The sequence below is a fragment of the Numenius arquata genome, chromosome 3 (genome assembly GCF_964106895.1).
Source record: "Numenius arquata chromosome 3, bNumArq3.hap1.1, whole genome shotgun sequence".
Classification (NCBI taxonomy): Eukaryota; Metazoa; Chordata; class Aves; order Charadriiformes; family Scolopacidae; genus Numenius; species Numenius arquata.
The window spans coordinates 58511735-58526895 of NC_133578.1; the positions used below are offsets into that span (position 1 = coordinate 58511735).

A 15161-nucleotide genomic window follows, 5' to 3' on the forward strand; every position below is an offset into this window, starting at 1 on the left:
AAGATCTTTTTAAACAGAAATGGATCACTAATTCTTGATGCAGGGTTGGAAGACTAATGAACTAAACTAATGAACTGTTGAAGCTAGGAACATGAAAGAAAAATTGCAATCTAAATTTGCAAGCGTATAAAAATGAGGCATATAAATGCTATGGAGCTGTAAGCATGGAAGATACTTTTCTATGAATATATGAAGGTAAAACCAGCAAAAAAGCCAGAACTGACAGTAGCTTTGTATACATGACAAAGGGATATTTTCTACTGAATCAGGGTTCTAGTAAGTATTCCTTAGGAAATATAAAATGAAATTAAAGTATGTTTTTGTGACCTGAAGTATAACATTACTACAAATGAGACAGTTGCCAGTGGCTGCAAGTATTACAGAAGGTAACAATATATTAGGCCTCTTAAAATATGTCAGAGTTGTGCATTTCATTGTGGTAATCCAGATAACTAAGCTGGCTTTGAGCAAGCGGGTATGTCTCCATGGAGTACCTATCAGGATATTACTTTGGGTCTCAGAGCAATCTAACTGCGTCAACATGGTGCTACCTCTGGGCTAATTAGTCCTGGCACAGTGCTGCACTGATGTGATTTTGAAGCTATCTCAGCTGGAACCAGTTCAGCTATCTCTGCACAGCACTACCTCGCAGACTGTCAATACGACCTTAATGTCTAAAAAAAACATCTGTCAAAGCAATCACACTCCTCTCATGCCCGGGATCAGCTCTTGCTGTGTTATCACTAAGGCAAGACAGGAACAGGTGGTAGCAGAAATGCCTTCAACACCTTCCCTCTCCTCCCTGCTTCCCCCTGCCAATTTTCTTGCTAAAACAGGAAACCTCTGGGAAAAAATAATACAATATCAGCTGAGTTGTGCTGCCTGTATTGATAGATCCCACTGTCTGCAAAGAGGGATATAGTGGAACCACACGGTGGCTTCCATAGTGTCACTGTCCTTGTATTACCAGTGAGGTGGGTTTCAGGTAAATATATCAGAAGCATCAGTGCCATGGTGCTTTCTGGTAACCATTGTTTTTCATTGCAACCCAGCTTCTAGGAATGGTTTATGAATTTTAAAGTCTAAGAAAAGCCACTGACAATTTGTACATGCAATTTGGACGTTGATGTTACATTCTCTTTTGAGTTGAACAGCTTCTACAGACTGCTTTTACCGTTCTGGTCCTGTTCAGTAATGCTTAAAGGTGTCTATGTATTTTATGTCATGTCAATTATTTTTCCATTCACATTCACCAGAGTTATATTGATCTTTGCCCATAGCACTCTCCCACCCCAATTCTACTAATGGTTTAATGAACGTTAAGTCCTTAGTAAGCTATAACATCTTGACATCTACAGGCTTCCAAAGGCCTCTAATAAAACCAAATTCAGTTTAGAAATAAAATTTACATATCTTAATATCACTATGAAATGACTATAGACAATAACATCGGTAATATTTGTTATTGCCTTTTTCTGTTTTTTTTCACCATTTTACTGCAGTAAGAATAAATTCTCCAGACACACGTGGTTCCCTCCCTCTTCTTTTCCCACTTTCTGGACGTCACTGTATTTTTCATTCCCAGGTAATCAGCTCTTAGCCTTGTTGGGGGCTGCTCCCAATAGTGCTCTGTCAGAGACAGCCAGCATTCCTTCATGCATTAGTTAGGGTTAGGTTATCCTCTCATGTTCCTAGCTTCAACTGATTCAGGTACCTTAGCATCAAAAGCCTTCAAAAAAATCAGTCTCCTCCAGGCTGAAGTTTTCATCAAAAGAAAACAACAAAGGTATTTTTTTAGAAGAATGGGACTATACATGCTTTCAAATAGTGCAAATATTCAGTGTATTGTGTTCTTTACAGCCAAAACCACTCTTCCTTGCTCCCTACAATAATAAAGCAGGACTTTTGTGAATCTTTATCTTTAAAAACTCCTCAGTCTGCCATTTCTTTTCCTGTGCTACCAGATAACCCTCCCTTTAGCTTCCTTATTATAGCACTTTACTAATTCTCTTCCAAACTTCATTGCAGATTTATTTTCAGGCTTAGTCTTATTCAACTGAACTTGCCAAGTGGGAGGAAGTGAGTCAACTATTGAATGTATGTTGGAACTTAGGAAGGATTCTCTGTCAGTGAGAAAGAGGAATGTCTGGAATAATACAGTTTATAATTTTCCTCACTGTATCGTATATTTTTCAAGACTGAATACAGCCCAGGTTATTTATACCAGTACAACATTTTGCAGAATGAGAACTTCAATAAAAGCTTCAAATGTTCCTTTAAGGCCAGAGCAACATCATATTAGCAAATAAGAAAATAAAACAAATATTTACTTTACCTTTTTAGGATCTGACACGTTGTTAATATAAATAGTGTAGACTCCACTTTTGTTAAAACCAGACTGGTATACATCTGCACAGTCTCTGAAAGGCTTTTCTTCTTCCTTTTTTGCATTCTTTAGTAAAACTGCAAAACAAAAAAACATGATAATATAAGTTACAATAGCAATCTTAGAGCATTTCTGTATCAAGGAAGTCCACTTTTGCACATTGTACTCCTTTGAAACATACACTGTTATTAAACAGTGCTATGGTCCTTACACAGTTAGGGCATTTGGTAAATTCTATTAAAGTATGAAACATGACAGATGGCAGAGTAGGCACCAGCCGAAGTAAGTCATGATGCAAATAGCTTAACAGTGCATCCTGTCTACCAAGAGGTGAATGCAGCACATTCCTTCTCACTGTAAAGGTCTGTGCAGCTGCAGGTGTTGCCCCTGACTCAAGCTGTACCTGGGAGGTTGCCAAAGAATGCCCCAGAGATGGCACATGGAGGCTGACAAGCTTGTTCAGTTCTGTGACCTGAGACAGATGCTCACCTAAGAGCACCACAGAACCCCAGAAGGAAAGAGCTTGTGCCCATCCTCCATGAGGTACTGGCTTTTGAGCAGCCTAGAGGCTTGGGGCAAGGGAGATGTTTGCTTAAGTTTATTTATTTAGTAAAGAATTATCTCACGATTTTCCTATCTACGTACATAAAAGTTGCTAGATACAATTAATGGAAAAAAGAAGAAAAATCAATTCTACTGAAGTCAGTTGTTTAGAGTCATGATTTATCGAATTTATTTTTGCCTCAGAGCATGAAAACAATTAATGTTAGAACACCAGTGCAGATCTTAATCCTGTGTATTGCAGACAGACCACATATATGAGTCTGGGCTGAGAAATCAGGAGGGCAAGATGTTTGAGGATCCCAGTGTTGAACAACCAGGAGATTCCCTGTAGAAGGAGTAACATCTGAGAGCGTTCCTTCACTTTCACAAACAAAAGTAGCGTGACCCCACACGTTACTAAAGGATATGACTTCATTCCAACAACACATACTTTAGGCACATCAGTATTCCCATGGAAATCCATCAGTCTACTCAGAATCTTAAAGTTAAACATGTCCTTAAGTGCTGTGCAGGGCCTGGGCCAGCACTTCATTAATCCCTACAATAAGGAAACAATATTTAAGTCCTCCAGACATACTCGTCATCTGGTGACAGACACATCTTTTTCATTTTTGGCTTGAAAATATGAGTTATAGGTACAAAAGGGACTCTGCCTTATTTACTCTCAGTGAAGTGGCCTGTGCTGCAAAGCTGGCGCTTAACAACAACGGTGTGTAAAAAAGCAACGGCCTGGCACAGCGTGGGGGACTATCCAGGCCATAAGACAGTACACAATAATGCCAAAGCTTTGGCTTTGTAGATTGGTATACTGTCTCCCCTTTGACCACTTCAAAGCAGTATTTCAGGATGGCAAATTCCTGCCACATAACTGGCATTAATACCATTTCACAGATGGGGAAAGTGAGGAAAAGAAAGGTTAAGTGTTCTACCTCAGAGATTTTGTGAAAAGCTGAAAATTGAAAAATAGTGAGAAATCCCATCCTGAACTGTCAGACTATCCTGGTCTCCAAGTAGCCATTTCACATGCATGTCATATTCGTTTTTCCCTTTATGTGCTTTATTTTTTAAAATTTGATTTTAACAAAAAAAAAACCCTTAATACTCCCTTTCCATGCATTTGCTGCATATTTATTATTTTTATCCAACACCATCAATAAAAGTAAAACTTCATTCATATAGTTGCATATGAACTTCAACTGGAAAATCAGTGGCTTTGAAACTTGGTCATATTTGGAAAAGGTAGTGCTGGCAACACAGTAGATAACACACTTCCCTGTGAGATGGCAGGGGGTGAGGTCCTCAGCAAGGTACACATCAACAGTGCACTCTCAAAGGTGCCATTTTTTAGATAGGACACAGAACTGAGGCCTTCACAATTTGTGTTAATTAAAAATTTCATGGTACTTTCCTGTAAGCAGATGGTGTTAGTACCAGTGGCCAAAGTCCAACTTGAATAATTACTTGGGGCTGCAGCCAAAGCCTAGAGGAGTTAAAGCAAAGCCTCTCATTGATTTCAGGGGGCTTTAGATTAGATCCATTCTTCCTGGCCTGAATTTCTCTAATACTGTTGTTTCAACTGCAGACATCAGTCTCTCTTGTCTAAAAAATGTATTTAGTTGTGCAGAGGCAGAGTGTTCATTTCCTTGAGTCTTAAAGTACTTATATTTTAATATCAATATGTAGATAGATTATTTTACCTCTATTTAACTGTTATACACACATTGAAAACAACTTGGAAGTAACTACTTAAAAGTCAATCAAGGAAATTTTAATTTGGTTCCTTCTTAACTGAAAGTTGGACCCAAAAAATCATGAGTATATCCTAAAGTTCATATTATTTAAATTTTAAACAAGGTACTATTTTAATTTCAGAGTAGTCGGAATTAGATTTGATAATAATTTTCTAAGGAGATGGATCTTTAGAAAGCATACTTAGAAATAATTTTTTTCCTCAGTCTTAAAGACTAGAAAAAACACAATAAAACTGCTGTTGATGTAAGAGATGAAGGACAGATAGATGCCATAAAACGCCCAGTTCCTTCCATCTCAGTATCAGATGTTAATTTCCTATAGACTAAGCAACTCAATACCCTTCTTTTGCAGCAGTGGGTTTTATTCAGTGAACCACTGTAGACAGGAGAAGATGGCTTTCCTTGGGTGCCTCTCATCCTGCTCTTAGGAGTTGGTGCTCCCACTGGAAGGAAAGCTCAGCTCTTTGTGAAGGAGCTGAACTATTACAGATTGCAGCACAGTACATTAAGCATGACCAGCACAAAGTTCAGTTTTTCTTAATACATCAGCCTGTAATTTGCAAAATCAGCCCAAAGGTATCAGAAAATTAATACTCAGGAATGTTACTGGTAATGTTCTTTTAGGGTAAAATATGGTTTTTCTATGGTTTGCTGTTGTTTTTCTAACTTAATATTCCATACAATTTCCAAACCACTTCTACCTACTGGAGCTCCAGACTGTTTTTTCTATAACATTACATAGACCTTGAATCCTTTATACATCAAATGAAGTTCCTGAATGATGTATTATCTCACACATGGTAGATGTCTAGATAAATTTTTATAAAAGTAACAAGGTGCAAATAAAGCAGTTCTAGAACAAAATATGTAGCCATTACATTTCTTTGTTCAGCTTCAAGATCTTAATTGACTTTCAACAGATTTCTAATGTTAGTTTAGCTGTTTTCAAATACAATGCTTATGCCAAAGTTTTATGTACCTGAAGAAAAAGATAAGTCTATGTCAAGAAAAATAATATTATGATTTTTTAAACCTGAATGCTTAGCCAAAATTTGGAGCCCTGGAGGGTTCTTTTGATTGCCTTTTCTGGATGAATAAACTGGTGATGAAGTCATGCTTATTTGAAGCAATGATGCCTATGTGGAACATCCTCCTTTCCTGAACAGGAGGAGAATTAACATGAGAAATAAGTTATTCTTTCATTGCACTTCTGAAAGTCTTTTGGTTAGTTTTTATCACAGTAACTTCCTCCTTGGGCTACGCTACCTATGATTCCCTACTTTATGAATTATTTCTCTCAGTTATCAGTCTTTCAGTTGTTTCTTTGCTTCAACGCCCTGGACGATGATTTGAGTCCAGGAAATACAGCAGGTACCATCCATAACTGCCCAGAGCTCTATCAGATGCTTCCCACGTAGAGGCAACAGCCCTGGCAGCGCAACTGTTCTGCGGCTCCATGGAAGAACAGGAACCTAAATCAAGAGGTTTCTGCTAACCCAGAGTCTATGAACTGCCAGGGCTCAGCAACTGTTCTGCTGCTCCTACTAACAGGGTATTAACCATCAGCAGAAAGCACTGAAGGTTCAGCACCTGAGATTGGAGCCTCTTCCGTTTTCTTAGTAAGGGTCACTGGAGCTTGCAAGTGGAAGAACATGAAAGGAAGACATGTAGGGCCTTTTCCCAAAGCAATGGCCAGGGAAATCCCTTAACTGATTGTTAGTTGTGTCTGCTTCTGGGTAGGGTGAGACTATTTTTCTGCTATCAGTCATGAAAATAAGTCAATAGTAAATGAGTCAACTAGTTCCTAACAGCTGTCACAAATGAAGGATGCCTGCTTATCTGCCCAGGTTTAAAGAAATACAAGCTGACTACTAAGAATAAATAGCTTATGAAATATTTACTTATCTAAAGTTCTCCTCTAGGAATATGAAATTTAAAACGCATGATATTTGCTAGTTTTATGAAAATTGTCTAATATCATTTCTACTAGGAAAAAGTATTTTAAAAATAATATACTTGATTTTTTAAATTGAGCTTTCTGATTGTTTTTGAGAAAATGAATTGGCTATCTCATTGCTTCTCAAGTCCCCATCGGATACTTGGTGAATGAATAGTGCAGTTTGTCTGCAAGCAATAAAGAATATTAAGCTGCAGTTCATTATGTTGACTGAATCAATAAAATCACACTCATATTTACTAAATTATTTAAGATCTGAACTGCCATATTTGTGAAATCATTTGAGACTGAGTTAATCACTAGTGCCTTATGTCCTTTAGAGATACTGCCAGCAAATGGAAGGCAGCTGGTGGTTTTTTTTTCATGATGGTGACTTACTTGGACAGATATGCAGAGATTTCTGTAGTGTCTTAGTGAATTATTATATTTTCATTGTTTTAATGTTTTATTTACATGAATCTAATTTTCTTATAGAACTTGATAATCACCATACATGCCAAAATACATTAAAAAAAATTCTTTGTGCTTTTGAAGTCAGGAAGAAAAAGTCTCTCCCCGTATCTTATTGGCAAACAGAATTGACCTAAATTTTAGCTGCTCTATCAAAAGCATCTGAGGTGAAAATTTATGTCCTCAGATGAGCAGCTTCTAAAAAATCAAAAAGGAGAAGGCTGTAAAGTGATGGCTTTTACCTACGGCTGTAGCATTCCAGGACAGGGTCATTCAAGGACTACCAAATGGCAGTTTCTGTCGAGATCCAGACTGCAAATAATTTTTGCCTTGATCTTGTCATGGTTCCAGACACATGGTGGGGAATCCTACATTTCTATGAGACACTGTATCTCTGACCTCTTTCCCAGCCATTTGGGTGCAGCTGCTGTGCACCACCACAGTTCCATTTATGATGGCAAATAGCACGGGGCTCGCAAAGAATCAAATCAGAAACAGTTTGCTAAAGTTATCAAAAGGATGTCAGTCAAATATCCCCAGTGAGGAGGCCTGGAACATGGCCCATACATGTATATATGTTCCCAGACTTAGCAGCGGGAACCACAAACATCTGACAGAGAAAGGGTGAAGATTATTTTTGTTTTGAGGAAGAAAAATATGCAGAGTTACAGCCACTCATTTTTTGCTGATTTAGAGCCAGAGGCATAGTCTGTTGTTTCAGTGGCCTGGTCTTGCATACACCAACCTCCACTTGAGAAGAAACATTAAACTGCAACCTAATAGCTGGCTGTGTCCTGCAACTATTACCTGCAGCAAGACAATCTTGAGACAATGCAGTTGTGCTGCAGATGTTACACAAACCACAGGGAAAGGCACAAACCTGGAGGCTGAATTCAAATCAGATATGCTCTCCAGATAACCACAGTGTTGCCTACAAACTAAAATGATAGCAATGTAAGAGCACATTTGTGTTCCCTTTCAAAAGGACTTGAAAAGTGCGTGTTTTGGATTCTAGTCTGTTCAGGTACATAATACATACTATGTGTTTTCCCTCTCCAAATACCACTTTCAACCAATATGGCCAATGTGAAAAAGAATTAGAAAATTACAATCCATTGAGAGGTATGAAATTAAAAAACTATTGCAGTTACTCATTATAGCTAAAACATCAGGAACTTTTTATGCATCTAGCTAGTTAAGTAAAAGTTTCAAATGTGAACTTATACGCACTTAGTACCCAATTCTAAATTATTATAAAGACAAACTACCACTACCTGATTCAAAACTTTCTCCATGTCAACTTTATTTACTCCTGTATTAACACTATGTTTTACTTTCATCTCCACAAAGTCTGAATATCATCCTAAAAAACAAGGGGGAAGGGGAGGGATATTAATATGAAAGCTGCTTCTGGATGTCCTGGAGTCCAGCTGTCTTCTCAGATAAGTCATTACTTGTGCATGCTTGTGTACGCACATTTGTTTATTAGGGAGGTGAGAGAATGTTTAGGAATGGAGCTTGGACATGTATTTTCCTTCCAGCAAAGTATACATTCACCAAAATGCCTTTCAAATTAGTATTTCTTTGTGAGATTGCTCTGAATCGGACAAAAAGAGCTGGCCAAAGGCAAATTGGAAAAAAAAGTTCATTTTGACATACTGGAATAGACTATTTTAAACTATTTCTGTTCTGGGAACTATTGCTCCATAATCAAGTTTATAAGATTATAAATTTACAGATTCTAGTTTATAAAACTTTATAGTCAAGGCTCCCATTAATAGCAAATGAAGCTAGGAGAGTGGCTATACCAGGTTACATTGCCACTCCAGCCTCTTCAGTGTCCCATTTCCAGCATCAGAGGCCCTAGAAGTCATCAGGCTTCCTCATCAGACTTGATCTTTTAACCTTCACTGCTCTTTTGCTTTCTTCTTTGCTTGCGTCCTCATAATTACTTATTTTCTCCTTATTTTCCTTTCCCTTTAGGCCTTTCCCTCTCCAGAAGGACCCTAAGGTTTTACAAGGGCTGGACTAACACCTGGCCCAAAAAAGAGTCTACAGCGGGAACAGATGTCCAAAGCACGATGACTGGAGAACAGCAGAAGAGCAGGCAAGCATATCCAGGAATTTACAGTATAGGCGCTTCCTCTGCCAGATATAATATCTGTATATTTAATAGGGTTTGAAAGAATTTTCTTCCATGAACTTATCCAGTTGCTTTTTTGAAGCCACATGAATTTTAATCATTCACAGTGTCCCATACCAAGGAACTCCACACACGTACCATGTGAAGGACAATCTCCCATTGTTAACTTTTAACCAGTGTATTTCAGCTGGTGACCCTTCATTTGTAGCTGAAAGTGTCAGTAACTCTGCATCCAAGCCAACTACAATTTTTACTGCATTCTCCTTCTATTATCTTTTACACTGTCTGAAGTATCTCTGATATGCTTAATGAATGCTATTTCACATCTTTGATCACCTGTTTTTGTAGGTTTTTCCATCTTTTTTAAATTTACTTTTTTTTTGGATGTGTGGTCCAATATTTTATACAGTATTTGAGCGCATCATGAATTATACTGCGGCATGATTTTTTCTGATTGCCTTTCTGTTTCTTTGTAACAATTTATAAAATACTAGTTTCATTTCAGTAATTAATAGGCTAATAGCACCTCCTGTGTCTTTCATTCAAGATTGCCTTGGGACCTTACCTTGAACTTACATGGGCATTTTAGAAGCTGGGATAAAACAGAAGTCTAGAATTCCTTTCTCAGGCATGCTCATCTGCTGAATGATTACAATGGAAAATGCAGCTGCAATGGAAAGTGCTGCTCTTCCCATTTCTGTTGGTTGTGGACTGTCTCCATAGCCACAGAATGAATCAGATAATAGGATATCTGGTAAAAAGTGTTTTGGTGTGGTGGGAGGGAGGAAAGGGAGTGGCAGGCCCAGGGGTTTTGTTTGTTTGCTTGGCTGTTTTGCTGTGTTTTTACTTTGTTATACAGGTTTATTATTCCACTGGAGCAGCTCAATGATCTGATTCATCCTGTGACCTTAATATTACTAGACCGGGTGGAGAAGTGGAAGGATGTTGTTTCCAAGGAGCAATGACACAAGCCACCCTGGGCCCTGGGGGCTACATGAATACCACTTACTGCATGTGGGCAGCCCGAATGGATGTGCAAACCTCCCCTGAGTACAAACCAGTGTAACGAACAGGCCATGCTGAAATGTAGTCAGAAGGGCTACGATGATTCTACCAGCCTAGGAACTAGTCCAGTCTCAGATTCATTAGGAACACTGAAGTTCATTACATACAAGAATTTCAGATCTATATTTTAAAGGTGGGGAGGAAAGAGAAACGGTGTAGCCAATTAGATGCCTCACATTAACAGAAATGTTTTAGCAACTAACAGAGTATTACTTTTCCCTTCCACACACTCTTTAAGAGTCTGAAGTAAAAAAGGCAAACAATTGCATAGGAAGAGCACTCAAGCTATCCAACTACTTACTAAATAAATCATTTAAAGCAAAATTTCCCTCCCATAGCGCTGCAGGAATTGACTTGGTCTTGGAAAATGATGTTAACGTAGTGAGCTTTCACCCTCTCCAGGGCATAATTATTTTCTACCTAATAAATTATCAACAGTTATCAAGTTTGTTTCCCAATAAATTCAGCCTTAGTGACTGGTAACAACAATAATACTTCGATTCACTGTGCATTTGAAAGACATCACTTAGGAAGACCACAAAGTGGTTCTCATTAGTGAGCTGAAATAGCATGCCTTACGGCCCATTTACAAAGAGATAAAGGCACTTAATTATCCAGCTGCAATATAGTTCCTTAATAGTTTCTGTCTGAGACAGCAATTTTGTGAGTAACCAGCCATTCACTGAGAAATGAGAACTAAAGAAGTCTTTCATGAACTGCTACAAGAGAGATTAAACCATTGGCTTTGTTTAATATTTCTAGTGTCCATATTTCTTTAATTGATTTATATTTTTCCACATAGGCACCCTAATGTGCATTTAGTGTTTCCAGCCGAAGAATGGTATGCATACAAAGAAATTTTTCACTAACAAGCCATCTGGGTGACACCAGCAGTGTTGTTAGTTGTTTTATATATGTTGATATTCCCTGTAATATCTTCAATGTGAACGAATAATACCATTTTCACAAAGCAGAGTGAAGAGGGATGTGGTACTGACATACACTCTATGAAGGAGGGTGGGTAACTGATTGCAATATTAACAATCAAGAATTTAAATGTAAAAATATGTACTTAATGTATTCATTTTTCAGTACTAATAAATATTGACCTCCTGCTGTGACCATCAATAAGTTAATAAGGAAAAATATAATAACCTCCAATTCTGTTTTGAATAGTTTAAGTATTTTCCCACTGACATGAATTTCAAATGCTGCACATTCAAATAGACTTATTTCAGTTCTGAATCTCTATTAAATCAAAGTCTGCCTTGATCCTATCTAATACACTTTATTGCATTTTATTATACGGCATAACTTGGAAATTAAGGTATCTTTGATGAACAAAGCGTGAAAATACTTTTATTTTTTAAATATTTAAATACTCAAATAAATATTCCAAATGATAATCTGGAATTAATATTGTTATTTATTTAGTTTTGGAAAACAAGAATATAAAATTAATCTGTCCCAATGCAGATACTAATCATATAAATAGCAGCACTAATATGGACCCATCTATGATGACAGTAAGTATAAAATTAAGATTCAATTTTTTCCCAGCTTTCAAAATATAAATAAAGGCAGATCAAAAAGTGGAAAGCATCTTTATAATAGTGAGTTTTGTGAATTGCTGGTGGACATTTGCTGATGGTGATCTTCTGATGTCTTTTTAAACTATAGGTATTTTTGTTATTGCCCTAAGATGTCTTAAAAAGTGAAAATACTTGCTCAATAAATTTCTAAAGCAGGAGGAAGTAGAGAGAAACTGAGCAAATGGATTTTTTTGGTATGCTTAGACACACACACTGTCAGCCTTAGCTGAAGCTATTTGCTTTGACACCTTTGGGGATCTAAGTAGGACTTCATGACAGGATAAGTATGGAACACCAGATGGATTTGGTGCATTAAATGAGGGGTTTTTTAAAGCTCTGGGGTGGTCACTTCAACTTTATCAAGCCTCTGTTTTTTAATTAATTCTTAATTAATATTAAGAGAAATAACCTTAATTTAAAAAATGGGATTCATAGATGAAAAGCATCACATTTTGTTATTACATTGCAATATTTTATAACCCATTGCTAATAAAAATGCAATTTCAGGTACAGGAAAAAAAAAGTTTGTCACTTTATTCATGCATTCTTTTCTTATAACTTTTTCCAAGCACACTCCTGATCCATCTCAGACCTAGAGCTTGCAGCCAAAATTGGTCAGAAAGTTTTGTGCATCTAGCAGAACTCTTATTTTGTTTGCTTCTATGCTACAGAATAAAAATAATGAGGCGACTGATATGCCATAGTGAGATTTCTGCCTCACTAGTTATGTCTTGTCATGTTGAAAAAAACCTTTGTAATGTCAAGGATGAGGTACAAAGAGGATGCAAGTGCTTAAGGAATGAAAAGATATTGTTAGGGAAATGGTACCAGACAAAACATGCTCTTACCTCAAAATATATCTCAGATGAGTACCGGTATTATTCTTTCTGTGCACAGAAGAAAAATGACCAAGAACTGTATCAAACAACCTTACTCTTCTACACTGCCATTTAAAATGTATTAGATTTAAATATCCTCATTATTGTTTTCCAATATATGGCTGAGTCAATATAATATAGAAAAGTTGTCTTGCTGAACACAGTCCAAACATTAAGATTACCTTTTAGAACACCTGAATCTGTTATTCTATCCCGGGATTCCCACTAGGATTTTTTTTTTTTTTAAATACTAGCTTGTATTATATAAGGTGTCTTTGAAGTCTTTCTAATGAAGTAGGCCAGCATCACTGCTGGGGTAATTCTGCTTATGTCAATGGAGTTTCCCCCGTGCCTGTAACCTTCAGGTCATTTCTTTGAAGTTCTCATTCCATTCTGACTCTCTTCACTTCAGCATAAATTTTACCATCATAACAACTGTGGTCTAAGAAGTGGAATAGGCTACTTAGTTTTTAATGTTGTGAATAAATTAATTGCTAGGCCTTTTAAAATCATGACTTCCATTAAAATAAATTTTGGACATATTTACTTTTCCTGTATAATTTTCTAAAATATGAAAACTACCCATAACCCAGGAGATTTGTACCTTTTCAGAAATGCCAGACCCACTAACCACATTATTTACTTCATGAACTCAATAGGCACTTCTGGGGAGGTAAATTCCTAGCATATATGTGTATTATTTTGAGAATTAAGCTTAGCTTCTTGTCAGCATTCAAGAGGAAGCTAATGCTTCATTTCTTTCCTACCAGGAGGTCACAAAACCAGACATTCATGACAAAACTTTCTCTGCTGTTCCATTAGTCCTCTGAAGTATACAAGTTTAGACCAAGCATGTTAACAAGGTAAGTTGTTACACAGTCTGACACAAAACATAAAATACAGTAAAAGGAAAATAAGCTTATGGTTAAATATCCTGTCCCTTTGAATTTTTACATTGGCTCCTGCTGAGGGCAGGAGTACTTGGACAGCTACCCTAAGTTATGCAGATTAATATTAACACAATAGACATTCGATGTATTTTCTTCTACTAGAAAAAAAAAGGCCAATGTATTTGAAAATATATGTGACTTTTGACTGGGCACATTTTCTGATGTTTGGCTTGAAAAATAATTACCAAGGACCAAAACAATTGGTCCAAAACATTGGACCAAAACAATTTCTGAATTACTTGGTTTGAACTTGTCTTTGATGATGATACTATCTTTTGCTTAACATAATTTGTACTGTATTCCTTGTATTTTTCTTTTTGAGTAACATTGTATGACTCTCTACTTAGCATTACATATCCTTTTCGCAAGTAATTTTTCTGATGTGGAAGCTTAGAAAGTGTCACTAAACAAGTTACTGCGTTACAGTTTATTGTTTGACAGTGACAACAATGTGCCAAAATGCTTTATCCATCCTCAGACAAATAATATTCAAGAACAAACACTTTAAAGAGAATGATCACAACATTTTTGATGACCTTTGCAAAGAATGATGTGATCTTTATACGACTCTTCTACAGGTGAAAGACTTCTACAGTCTTGGAGACAGTCATGCAATATCTCTATGGTGTTTAATTATGCCTTCACCTCAGTGTTTCTATTTCTCTGTCTTTTGTTGGGGAAAAGTAAAAGTTTCAGGCATTTATCTACATTTTGACAGATTTGGAGATTACTTAATCTTTAAGAAGTTACTTAAACTTTCAGCATAATGAACAATCATTTCAATTGGAAGGCTAGTGTCTGAAAGTGCTGCTTTTTTAGAAATTCTGTTTTAGAAATTTATTGGCAGCTGCTGCCAAGATTATTGCCCTTGCCTAAAAAATACATAAACAATGGGACAAATCTGTTTAGCCATAGACACAGGCCAAAAGGGAGACATGTGAGTCCCCATGGTATCCTGAATATATTTGACTCTCTGTAGGCTTTGTGACCTAATATAGTGTCTATTTTAAGGATTACATGCAACTGAAACCCTAGACTTGCTCACACTGGGACAGAGGTGGGTGGGATTTTGGAAACCAAACTCACAAGCAATTCCAAGTTTTACAGGTGGCCCCCGTCCCCAAACCGGTCTGTACCAAAACTGACACTGAAAGTGGGATCTGGATTTTGTATTTAGGTCCATTTATATTTTTAAAAAATTATCCTTTGTATGTCTTTTATTTTTTTCTCTCTTCCTCATTTGCCTTTATATCCTTCAGAAATCCTCTGAAAGTTTGTCTAGCCATGGTGGAAGTACCAAAGTAGATTTCTTAGGGTTGTCATCCACTACTAGGGACTATGTTAGCTAAGCTTCTCAGAGTGTAAAACTAAACAAAAGCAGTTTCTGTTCAGCGCTGTATCTCTACACTTTTCAGCTATATTATT

At 36.9% G+C, this 15161-nt stretch overlaps 1 protein-coding gene across 1 annotated transcript in view; it reads right to left on the reverse strand.

Moving 5' to 3' along the window:
* The window catches only part of ANGPT1 (angiopoietin 1), a 160999-nt gene that overhangs the window by 56568 nt on the left and 89270 nt on the right, over positions 1-15161 (reverse strand). The window contains exon 5 of the mRNA XM_074145043.1: positions 2336-2463. Coding sequence (XP_074001144.1) covers positions 2336-2463 — 128 coding nt within the window. The remainder of the gene's footprint in view (positions 1-2335; positions 2464-15161) is intronic.